The sequence below is a fragment of the Pituophis catenifer genome, unplaced genomic scaffold (genome assembly GCF_029215685.1).
Source record: "Pituophis catenifer annectens isolate HBS135680 unplaced genomic scaffold, rPitCat1.0.hap2 SCAF_8, whole genome shotgun sequence".
Taxonomy (NCBI): Eukaryota; Metazoa; Chordata; class Lepidosauria; order Squamata; family Colubridae; genus Pituophis; species Pituophis catenifer.
The window spans coordinates 73,134,976-73,147,023 of NW_027256888.1; the positions used below are offsets into that span (position 1 = coordinate 73,134,976).

General features: G+C 39.9%; 1 protein-coding gene across 3 annotated transcripts in view; it reads left to right on the forward strand.

Annotated features, from left to right (window-relative positions):
• Positions 1-1,705: 1,705 nt before the first annotated feature.
• Positions 1,706-12,048, forward strand: part of HNRNPD (heterogeneous nuclear ribonucleoprotein D) — a 13,722-nt gene continuing 3,379 nt past the window's right edge. For all 3 annotated transcript variants that reach the window (XR_011600720.1, XM_070949134.1, XM_070949135.1), the window contains exons 1-6: positions 1,706-2,156; positions 6,269-6,437; positions 6,703-6,864; positions 8,090-8,221; positions 9,210-9,309; positions 10,171-10,317. Coding sequence is in view for 2 of the 3 variants with exons in the window: in XM_070949134.1 (XP_070805235.1) it covers positions 1,924-2,156; positions 6,269-6,437; positions 6,703-6,864; positions 8,090-8,221; positions 9,210-9,309; positions 10,171-10,317 (943 nt within the window). In the remaining variant the exon portion in view is untranslated. The remainder of the gene's footprint in view (positions 2,157-6,268; positions 6,438-6,702; positions 6,865-8,089; positions 8,222-9,209; positions 9,310-10,170; positions 10,318-12,048) is intronic.

The following is a 12,048-nucleotide window of genomic DNA, read 5'->3' on the forward strand; positions in this document are numbered from 1 at the left end:
GTAGCATACTTGGGAAAGTTTGCATATCAACCTAGCATTAAGAATCCATATAAACAGCTTCAAAACTTAACTACCTCATTCAGGCTAATTTTGTCTGTAAACTTAAGATTTATTTTTATACTTTTTTTTAATGTTTCACTATTTTGCCCAGAAAATGGCAACAATTGGCTGATGTCTAATCTCAGAAAGCTAACTGGTTGAACCTGATCAACAGTTTGAAAACTTCAGAGTTTTAGGCTTTACTGGGAAGTAAATAAAAAGTTAATAGTTATATTTGCATGTTTCAAGAAAGTTCCACAGATGCATTCAAGAGATAAGGATTTTGAGCTTGACATAAAGGGACTTCACTTTCATGAGCTGTGATCCATAAAAAAAGCAAAAACACAAAATGTATTACCAGCTTTATTAAGTTCATTTTTGCCCATTTGAGACCCAGGTGAGTTGTTTTGGAGTTAATTGAAAGAGTTGAAGCAAATGGCTTTTTAGAAACCTGAACTTGATATTTACTCTTGCTGATAAGTTTTCACTTCCATACATGGCTGATTAATTGCAAATAAAGATATTCACAGAACAAAACGGGAAAGGCTAAATGTGTTGCTTGTATTTTAAGAAAGCAAACTATTTTGTTTTAATACAGTATTTTAAGTATGAATAAAAACGTCCAAAATATGAGATTTGTTTCATAGTTCAAAATTTGGAATGAAAGGTCAAATTAGAGCCACTGACAACTCAGAACTGATGGTTTTAAGTACTGTATCGATGAATATGCAGGTAATAGTTAAGGCGGCTTAAAAAAAGATTTGTTGGGAGCTGAAGACACTTCCAAATATTTTTATTTTTCTGAATGCTCTCTACTCCCCCACCCCACCCCCCATTTAAAATAATTGTATCTTGGAGACGGGTTGACTTTGAAACGTTTAAGGGTCTCCAAAAAGTTTGGACCAATTTATTTCTGCTTTAACGTTACTCAAAGTGAGGGTAGCAGTGCTTTAAAATGCCCTAACAGTTGCAGGATTTTAGTCTCTTCAGTTACCAGCTCAGTGGGGGGGTTTGATCTTGGCAGCATGCAGTAATATTTTTCTTTTTTAAATTGGAAGCATTGTTTTTGGGTCATCGTGTTTTATCCACTCCCCTAGAAAATAGATATACCGAGACTTGTCCTTTATTAACAAATGTTCGCTAATAAAGCCCAAGCCTTAGTATATCGACAGGGAAAAAAATAAAATATATTAAATATGCATTATTAAACTATTATGAAATGTAACGTGGCTGTTTTAAGAATCAGTTGGAAGGATTGTTTTGCAGCGCAGGAGTGATTTTCTGGCGCCTTTTCTACAGAAGCCATAAGTGACTAAAATGTGCATGCAAATAAAAAAAACCCTATTTTTATGTCTCGAGGACTCGTGTTTTTCAACCGTGGCAAAAAGATCGAGCGGATTGCAATTCCCCACGTCTTTTTAACGGTACAAATTTTCAAGGTCGGGGAACGCTGAGGTAGAGAAGGCGGGTGGGGGAGGAGGTTAAGGGAACCAAAGAGTCGGAAGCGTCAAAACGAGGAGAAAGGCCACAGGCGGCTTTGCTCCGAGTGTGGCGCGAAAGCCGGCGCCGCTCTAGCCATCCGCGCTCGGTGGTGCGCGCTCGGAGGAAATGCGCGCTCGGAAACGGGGGGCCCTGGGCTCACGTGACCGCGCCGCCGCATTCTTCCCGTCAGCCATTTTAGATCGGAATCAGCCAGGCGGCGCCATTAAAAGTGCGAGAAAGAAGGAAATAAACCGGAGACTCCCGTTTCCCTCCCTGTGGAGAACACCGCTTTTTCTCCCCTCCCCCCGTTTCAGCGGCCTATTTATTTCTCTTCCCTCCCCCCCAGTTCGAGACTTTTTTTAAAAAAAAAACAACAACAACCGCCCCCACCCTCCCTCCCTCATGTCGGACGACCAGTTCGCCGGAGACGAAGCGCTGGCGGAGTCTTCGGAAGAGACCGAGCAGCTCGAAGGGATCGTGGCTCCCGGCGGCGACGGCGACGGCGACGGCGCGGAAGAGGCCGAGGGAAATGGAGAAGGCGGAGGGGGAGGAGGAGGAGGAGGTGGCGGCGGCGGCGGCTCAAGCGAATCGGAGGGAGCCAAAATCGACGCCAGCAAGAACGAGGAGGATGAAGGGTAAGCCGGAGAGGCCTCCTTTCTTACCACCACCACCCCCTTCACCGCTTTCGTTTTGCAGGAGACGGCGGGCGGCTGAGGCGATCGCCTCTTGCAGGAAACTCTGGCCGCCGCTTCCTTCTTTCCTTCCTTCCTTCCTTTCCTTCTTCCCTCCTCCGCCCCCGTAACCCGGCTCTTCTCCCCCTCCTCCCCTTCTCCGAGGGCTTCCAGGGAGCCTTGGAAGAAACGCGCCGAAGTCCAGCCGGCTGAGGCGCGGGGCGGTCGGGCATCGCCGTCGGAGGAGGAGGAGGAGGAGGAGGAGGAGGAGGGAAAGAGTGTGGAAACTGCAGAAGAGATCGCTTTTGGGTCGGTGTTTTAGACGGCCGTCCTGAGGGAGGGTGGAAGTGGCAGAAGTTACAGGCGGTCCTCGATTTACAACGGCTCGTTTAGTGACCGAAGTTGCAACGGCGCTGGGGAAAAAAAGAAAGGGAGTTACGGCCGTTTGTCACACTTAACGACCGTCGCAGTGTTTATTCCTCCCCCTCCCCACGGTCACGTGATGTACATCAGGATGTTTGACCGCTGATTCGTATTTATGACAGTGTCCCTGGCTTGCGTCATGGGATTCCCCCTTTCACGACCTTCTGACCAACAAAGTCAACGGGGGAACCAAAATTCACTTAACCGACTAATTTAACAAGTGCGGGGATGGATTCACTTAACAGACGTGGCAGGAAAAGTCACATAAAATGGGGCAAAGCTCACTTCACAAATGTCTCTCCCTTAGGGACATAACTCTTGGGGCTCAATTGTGGTTGTAAGTTGAGGACTGCCTGTAGTTCGAAATCACACGCTTGTGGTCTGAATTAACGGAATGGCATGCGGTTTATGGGTCGTCCTCCACTTAACAATAGTTCATTTAGTGACTGTTCAAAGTTACGACATCACTGGAAAAACTGATCTGTGACCATTTTCACATACTTAACGTCCCCATGTGATCGGAATTCAGACAGTTGACAACTGACTTATATTTATGACGGTTGCAGTGTCCTGGGGTCATCTGATGCCCTTTTGCAACCTTCTGACAAGCAAAGTCTATAGGGAAGCCAGTTTCACTTAACAACTGCAATGATTCAATTAACGGTGGCAAGAAAGGTTGTAAAATTGGTCAAAACTCATTTAACAAATGTCTCACTTAGCAACAGAAATGTTGGGCTCAATTGTGGTTGTAAGTCGAGGTCTACCTGTATTATTTCATATGCCTTTTCCCCTGGCCAGGAGCAAAATCTAATTTGGAGTCACATGTATTTTAGACTGACATAGTTGGAAAGGACATAAAATGACCTGCAGGATGAAAACAGCAATTCTCTTTTTGTTGGTAAAAGGCCATGTATGCAGGTACAAAAATGTATTGTGGGAAATAGCGTAGTACCAGAGAAATTGTATAATTTTTTTTCTTCATTTCAGGATAATAATCTGAAACGTTTGCTTTAGGCTTGGGCATTGAATATGAATGTGTTTGTAACGTGAAATGTAGATTAATGAAAGGCATTGACATATGGAACGTCATAGACCCTAATGTAGATTTTGATTTTGTGGTTGACATGATTGGCTGTTAAATATCTGGAGGGTACCCATATATTTGTGAGAAGAAAGCTTAGTGTTTGTATACAGTGTGGTATATAGATTTGATTTTCTAAAGCAGAGGATTTCAAACTTTTTCAGTTTTAAAAACTGTTCAAAAATTGGCTGTGTTTGAGTGATTTTTTCCAGTTTAGTCTGTCACAACTTTAAAGTTGTTACTGAAAAACCTTTTAATGCAATTAAAACTAGTACATTATTTTAAAAAGCATTTCTAGTATTACATATGGTTTGCATGTTTTATTTGAAATAGACATGTCAATCATGGTGCATCCGTCTTGTAAATACGTAGGTTTTTTGAGGTGTTTAAAAAAATATTTAAACAGTTAAGTAACATCCATTGATTACCTTAAAGAGGAAGAATAGTCTTCACTTCAATGTAGAACTTTTAACAACATAAAGCAGACCAATAGCTTGCTTAGGACATTTGTCACTTGGAAATTTTTCCCCAAGTCTTTAACAAACATACAGTTAGTGAAGGTTTGGGAGAGAAGACAACATTGTTTGGCCTCTAGAGCCACAAGGATATGGCTGGAAATGTTACATTATTAGAATAGGTTAGGTTAATTAAAAAAACTTTTGGGAATGGTTTTTAACAGTTGTGAGATCTTAAACCTTGCTGAGGCTTAAGATTCTAATTTTATCTCTTGGTTTCATCCTCTCTCTAAGCTGATTTCCCTTGTCATAAGCCTCTGCAAAGCCAGAGAGTCTGGTTTCTGTTTAAATCCCCAACACTTCATCAGAAATCCCAAATTTTAATTTTGTGGGATGCTTCAGTGGCCACATGTGTCATGGGTCCCTGTTTTACCACAGGCATCTGATTAGCCACCTTTGAATGATAGAATCATAGGCCTGGAAGAGACCTTTAGAGGTCTTCTGGTCTTACCCTTTACTCAAGGTAGGAATCTTAAACTGTCCCAATCAAATGGTAGTCTGGTCTATTTTTGAACTTTTGTAATGATGCATGCTTACTTATTTTAGCCTAAATATGCATCAGCTGGTTCCTTTTGCATGATCCACTTCTGAAAATTAGTTAATGTTTCCATACAGAAATTCATTCAGCCCAAATTTGAGGCATTCCGTTAACATTTGCATTTCGTCACATGCAGTAAACAAGTGTTAAAGTATAAGGTGCAAACTTAAGATAAAAAAATTCCATGGCGTTGGCTGGGAAGAGAAGTGAGACTTCAATATGCTGTTCTGAAGAAGAGATAATTATGGTTTTTTTCTTCAGTATGTCTTCACATTTTAGTCTTTCCTCCCCACATTTTGGCCTATTTGGAAAACTTGAATATATGGTACATTCAGTTCCCTGATTATAAATTTCTCCGTCTGGCATTGCTATGTAGGGCGCGGCTGAACATGTCCATACTTATTGTTTTGGAAATTGATGTTAGGTACTTACATGGCAAAGATTTACAGGAGTAATATCAATGTAAAAATCTCTGAGGGAGATTGGGCGGAGAAACAGGAAATATAAATAGATAAAATATTACATGAAAAACTTCCTTGCTGTAGCATATGGAACTATAAAGATAACTCATGACTGAGTTCTGAAAACTTGACAATCCATAATGATTGATTAGTAGGTTCTGTGTCATGTGCATTTTGTACACAGTTCTCACAGTAACCAAGATATATTCACTTTCAAAATCAAGAGACTGAAGCTGATGTTACTAGTATTTTTAAACTTGGTGCAAATTTTGTTATTGATTTGCATTCAGACAAAACAACTTGTGTTTGCACCAAGGTCTAAGACACCCATCACTTTGTTTTATTGCAATAGAGTAAAAGCAGCCTTGGATATGACATGTAAGCAGAGCCAGCTAGTTGTGTGGTCACTTCCATGCCAAGGTGGCAGCCCTACTTTATCTTATGTAGGTAAGCGTATAGCTATAGGGAGTATTTTAGGTTACTGAGTGGGTGTTAGCTTGAACTGTCAGCAGAATGGAGGAAGGAAGGGGGCTTTGCTGTTAGGCCACTATTATGATTAACTTTGCTATTTAAATAAAAAACACTATGCGCGTAACCTCTTCTGAGACAGTCTTTCAGACTCATTGCAGCAATTAGGCTTAAGCTACTTGCATGGGACTTTTCTTTTGCTGATTTTCTCTTCATGCAGTAATACCAGGCTGATGGACCAGTTTCCATTTGCAGATCAGCCTCTAACTAGAGCAGTTTTTGAAAAATAAGATATTTGGTGTGAATCGCTTCCTCCCAAGATTCATCGATAGAATCAGTGGAGTTTGTATATGTGGCCACTGCTACTGTTCTGTACATTTATTTCTCTTAAATATTAACATAAGGAATAAATTCCAGACCCACTTTATTTTTCTAGTGCATTAGGTCACAGAAGGTGATTGTGGACAGGGATGGTTTGTTTTTAAACATTTTTGTAATCTTGGAACCTTAAAGGCAAATTGGTATACTTGTGACATACACTGCTATATAGTGTTCATAATTTACAGCTTTAAACTCAATTGTGTCTACAGAAAAATGTTCATCGGCGGCCTTAGCTGGGATACTACAAAGAAGGATCTTAAGGATTACTTCACAAAATTTGGTGAAGTTGTAGATTGCACTCTGAAGTTAGACCCAATTACAGGGCGGTCAAGAGGCTTTGGCTTTGTGCTGTTCAAAGAATCTGAGAGTGTGGAAAAGGTAAGCTTGTTTTTATTTCTTTCTAACTAGACAAGCTGCCCAGAATTGTCTCCAGGCGAGATGGGTGGCATATAAGCTTAATAAACAAAATAAATAGACAAGCACACATCAGTAATGAAAAAGTGAAAATATTGTGCACATTCTTGAGGTTCTGTTAATTTCAAGATATTACAAATTATAAGATAAGGGTTGTTGCATTATAGTCATAAAAGCATAATATGTTTTATTTTGTAAAGCTTTTTTTAAAAATAAAAATTGCTTTCAGGTCATGGATCAGAAAGAGCACAAACTGAATGGCAAAGTGATTGATCCTAAAAGAGCTAAAGCAATGAAAACAAAAGAACCAGTGAAAAAGATTTTTGTGGGTGGCTTATCACCAGATACGCCAGAAGAGAAAATAAGGGAGTATTTTGGAGGTTTTGGTGAGGTGAGTTAATTGTTTTCATGTCTTGGTTAAAGAATTCTTAATTATTTATTTAGATAATGGTATAATACTTTTGAAGAAGAAAATGTAGTACAAACAGTCCTTGACTTATGACCACAATTGAGCCCAACGTTTCTGTTGCTAAACGAGACAGTTAACTGAATTTTGCCCCATTTTACAACCTTTCTTTCCACAGTTGTTAAGTGAATCACTGCAGTTGTTAAGTTAGCAACCCGGTTGTTAAGTGAATCTGCCTTCCCCATTGACTGCGCTTGTCAGAAGGTCGCCAAAGGGGATCTCACCTGTCCCTGGGACACTACAACCGTCATAAATATGTGTCAGTTGCCAAGTGTCTGAATTTTAATCATGTGACAGTAGGAATGAGATTACAAGTGTGAAAAATGGTCATAAATCACTTTTTTCAGTTCCGTTGTAACTTCGAACGGTCACTAAATGAACTGTTGTAAATTGAGGACTACCTGTATTTTGTTTTGGGTGTTGGTTTGGCCAGTTTGTTTGACTCACAATTGCTTATGTAAATACCAAGTTTTAATCTTGTCTTCAATTAGAGGGCACAAGGGCATAGAGTTTATAATCTTAAATTATTATAAACCAAGTGCTTCTTGGGATGCCTTATTTTTTTTCACCCAGAAGTCAATTTAAGTATTGATCTGTCACTGATTAGAATGTCATAATTGTATTGGTGATCATTTCTGGAATTGTGAGGTAATGCCAACTTCACTAAAATCATCAGATGTTTTAGCACTGAGTTAAATGGAGAGGGAAAATTGCACTCATTTTACTGTAGAAGAAATTCTATTATATGAACAGAGCATTTCAAATTAAATGTAAGTAACGGTAGTAAGTTTTGCAGAGATGAGTCAAATTTCAGGCATCTTTTCTGTAAAAGTGAAATAATTATAAATATATAGAGCTACTTTTTCTTAGCGAGTGTATAGATAGATGTAATGATTTATAAAGAGGTTGAGCTGGATTTTATATGGGTTTTAGTAATTACCAATTTTATGTATGCTCTCGTAAATAAAAGTTCATGTGCGATCAGCAGTATAAACATATTCTAACTCAGTAAATGGACTAATAGGAAGTTTCTTCAGATTATTTAGTATAATGGTTGCTTAGCATTAATAAATAAATGACTGTTAAGCTTTATAATAATCAGACTACAGAATAACTGATTTTTATTAATCCCGTTTGGTATGTTGATCAGGTGGAATCAATAGAACTTCCTATGGACAACAAAACCAATAAGCGCAGAGGATTTTGCTTCATTACTTTCAAAGATGAAGAACCAGTGAAGAAAATCATGGAGAAAAAATATCATAACGTTGGTCTTAGTAAAGTATGTTTCAAGCTATGATTCCAAAACGCCTTCTTTTTAGAAAGCGAATCCTGGTTTTGTTCAGGTCAGTGCTTTGAAGATTGAAGTATAGACAGGAGAGAACACAAATGGAGAGGCTGGTGTGGATTCCTTGGATGAAGCGACACTTGTAACAAGTGTGATGCATTTTTTGCATGCTTCTCAAAAATCCTGTTTGGTGAACAACTACTTGGAATCATTATCTGTGATTAATCACACACAGTCCTTTGATCTTCATTCAATCTATACACCAATGAGTTGGTAGTTTTGAAAAAGATTGCATGTTTTTTGCAGAATGAGAAAAGTTAATAAGGGGTGCTATGTGCTGCAATGCTTTTTTTCTCCCTTACGCCATAGGTTACATTATTTTGTGTATATGTCTCTGTGTGTGTTTGTGTTATGTAGTCTAATTTTTTTTGTTTCAATAAGAGTCACCGTTTTCTAATCACTTTTGATTTGATATAGTTTATTAATGGTGATAGTAATTTCAAAAAGATTCTTCTGAAGTGTATGGTAATGGGTTATCAATATTTTACTAATGGTGTTTTCTTGCTTTTACAATTTTTTCCCTAGTAACAGTATTTGGAGCTTATATTACTTGGTGAAATTTAATTTCAAACGCAAACATTTAATAAGGTTTTGCCAGTTACAAAAATATTAAACCTGAGAAATATTGTCTCATTAAGTAGATACTGCTGAAACATACATAATTCTTACCAAGGTATTTGAGAGAACCTGTGATGTGATGCTAACCCCTTTTTTAAAAAATAAATTTGCATTTTTTGTGACGTAAAGTTTTTAAACAATTACACTGGCAAATCATATGAGGAATATATTGCTTTGCCTTTCCCAGTGAATATAGAAGCATTAACGTCATAGGTAAAGATGATAATGTGAAGTAGATAATTAACACTTCACAAAAATATCAAAATAATCGGTTGACTCTTTTTTTTTTTTGTTGATATTTCAGTGCGAAATAAAAGTAGCAATGTCAAAAGAGCAATATCAGCAGCAACAGCAGTGGGGAACTCGAGGCGGATTTTCTGGAAGGACCCGTGGCCGTGGTGGAGGTAGGTTTCTGCATTTTAAAAAAATATGCCTGTCTTTTCCACATATCTGAGACTTTTTGAGTTTCACGATTCTTGTCAATATTCAACAAAGTTAAAAATTCAGCCACTGGCTTTGTGTTTAGATGAAGAGATTAATTTGTGTACTATTACTTTCAAATTTGAAAAGGAACTGCTAGAGGGGAATAATTTTGAACAGTTGGGAAAGTTATGTAACACATCCACACGTGTGGCCCAATGTGATCCAGCTGCTGCTGCTCCTGCACCATCATAAAAACCCATCATTGGCTTGCCTGAAATTAAACACACAAGACTGTTTTTGTGCAGCATTTTAATAGTTAACTGTGATGTCAGAATCCATGCCTGCGCAAAATTAGGTCAATGAGAAATGCCTTAGCCAGCATCACAGACAACAATTTGGCATCCTCCTTTACCTGAATTTCTCCCCTAAATCCAGACAGCAAAGAGTTGGGCTCGAAGTTGGTTAGCCCCTCATTTCTGGCCTGCTTGTCTATGCCCTGCTAACCCACCCCCCTTCCCTCCATAATAAAATGGAAAATAGATAGCAAGAGGAAGATTGCTGTTTTCTCTCTTTAATACCTTTTCTCTTTTTTAAAAAAGAGATGGATGGCAACTAATCAGCAAACTTTGAGTATATTTTGTCATGTTATTTAGCACCTGAACTGCAGGGTGCATGGCTGAATCATTCATTAGCATAACATTTGTGCAATATACACATTTATACTTGTATCTTTTTGGAAACAAGCTACTGTTCCGAAGGGCCAGTTTTCTTGAATGCAATATCAAATAAAAATGTTTGTTTTAAAACTTTGTTTTAATTCTCTTGCTGCAATTTTGTTGTAGGCCCCAGTCAAAGCTGGAACACAGGATACAATAATTATTGGAACCAGGGATACGGCAACTATGGATACAACAGTCAAGGTTACGGAGGCTACGGAGGCTATGACTACACTGGCTACAATAACTATTATGGATATGGAGATTATAGCAGTACGTATACGGCAAAATTTATCTTGATGTATTGTTGGGTAAACAGTTTTATTTCAACCCTAAAAACGACAAGTTCCAAAAGTTTTACCAAAGCATTCTGGGTCAACTATGGTTCAGGACAATCAAAACATAGTTCTGGAGTTTGCATGAAACAAAATCTGGAAAGGTCATGTTGGCTGACATGGATGAGCAACGTCTCCACATCCCTTGTGCATTACCTAGCCACCGATTTCCTCAGAGCCTTCCTTTCTGTACCTCAATTTAGCCATTTCAAGCTGCCATCACTGCTGTCTGGGGCTTCCTCTCCCCTCTTCCCCAAAACTTCCCTACCTGGAACACACATCTTTCATTCTGGACCCAGGTCATCGGAAAGGAGCTATTCCATATAAAGGTAGCCCTTGACTTACAACCACAATTGAGCCCATAATTCTGTGGCTAATCGGGACATTTGTTAAGTGAATTTTGTCCATTTTAGGCCCTTTCTTGCCACAGTTGCCAAGGTTGTCAAGTATTGAATCACTGCAGTTATTAAGTTGGTAACAATCTGACTTCCCCATTGGCTTTGCCTGTTAGAAAGTCACAAAACGTCCCTGACCATGGGACGCTGTAACCGTCATAAATATGAGTCAGCTGCCAAGCATCTAAATTTTGATCACCTGACCATGGGGATGCTACAAGGGTTGTATGAAAAATGGTCACAAGTCACTTCTTTCAGTGCCGTTGTAACTTTGAACACTCACTAAACAAACTTGTAAGTCAGGGACTACCTATACAAAATATTATGGAGTTTCGGTGTTATTTAAAATAACAACAAAACTATTGTGCTTGTGATAGGCCAGTGATGACTAACCTTTTTGTTGTCGCGTGCCGAAAGAGCCCGCACCCATAATGCAATGTGCGTGACCCGCCCCTTTGCGCATGCGTGTGTGACCCCCCCGTGCTCCCCCTGCACATGCGCACGTGACTCCCCCACACTCCCCCTGCCCCATTTTGGGCCCAGTAGTCCTCCTTACAGCCTCCTGGGAGCAAAAATGGGTCGCGTGGGGGGAGGGGGGCGCCGCACCCTCTGCGCCACGTTTTGGGCCTAGTAGGCCTCCCTGCACTTATAACCCATAATGCAATGTGTGCGCGACCCCCCCAGCGTGCGTGCCCCGCCCACCCGTGCATGAGCGCACGACTTCCCCCGCCCAAGGTGCATGCGTGCACGTCTCCATGCGCCCCCCGCATGCGCGGCAGAGACCTGAAAATCAGCTGGCCAGCGGGAGACACCTGCGCATGCACAGTGGAGCTGAGCTGGGGCAACGGCTCACGTGCCAGCAGAGAGGGCTCTGTGTGCCAGCTGTGGCACGCGTGGTATAAGTTCGCCATCACGGTGATAGGCTTTTCAAAAGATGGAACATTCTTTTCTATGAGCAGTTGAAAACCTGAGCAGAAAATATTAGAAAAATATTTTAGAAAAAAATCTGAGAAAATGAAAACTGACAACTTCTAGTACAATCCTGCAGTTCCAGTTCTGAAGAACTTTGAGCCTTCAACTGCTTGCTGCTGCAGAGCCATGATTAAGTTATATCGACACCAGAGCCTCCAGTGCTTTTAATTCTTTCTCTTTTTTATTTATTTATTTATTTATTTATTATTTTATATCAAATTTATATACTGCCCTTCTCCCTGAGGACTCAGGGTGGTGTACAGCCAAAGTAAAAGCATAAACTACAAACATTAAAATACAAT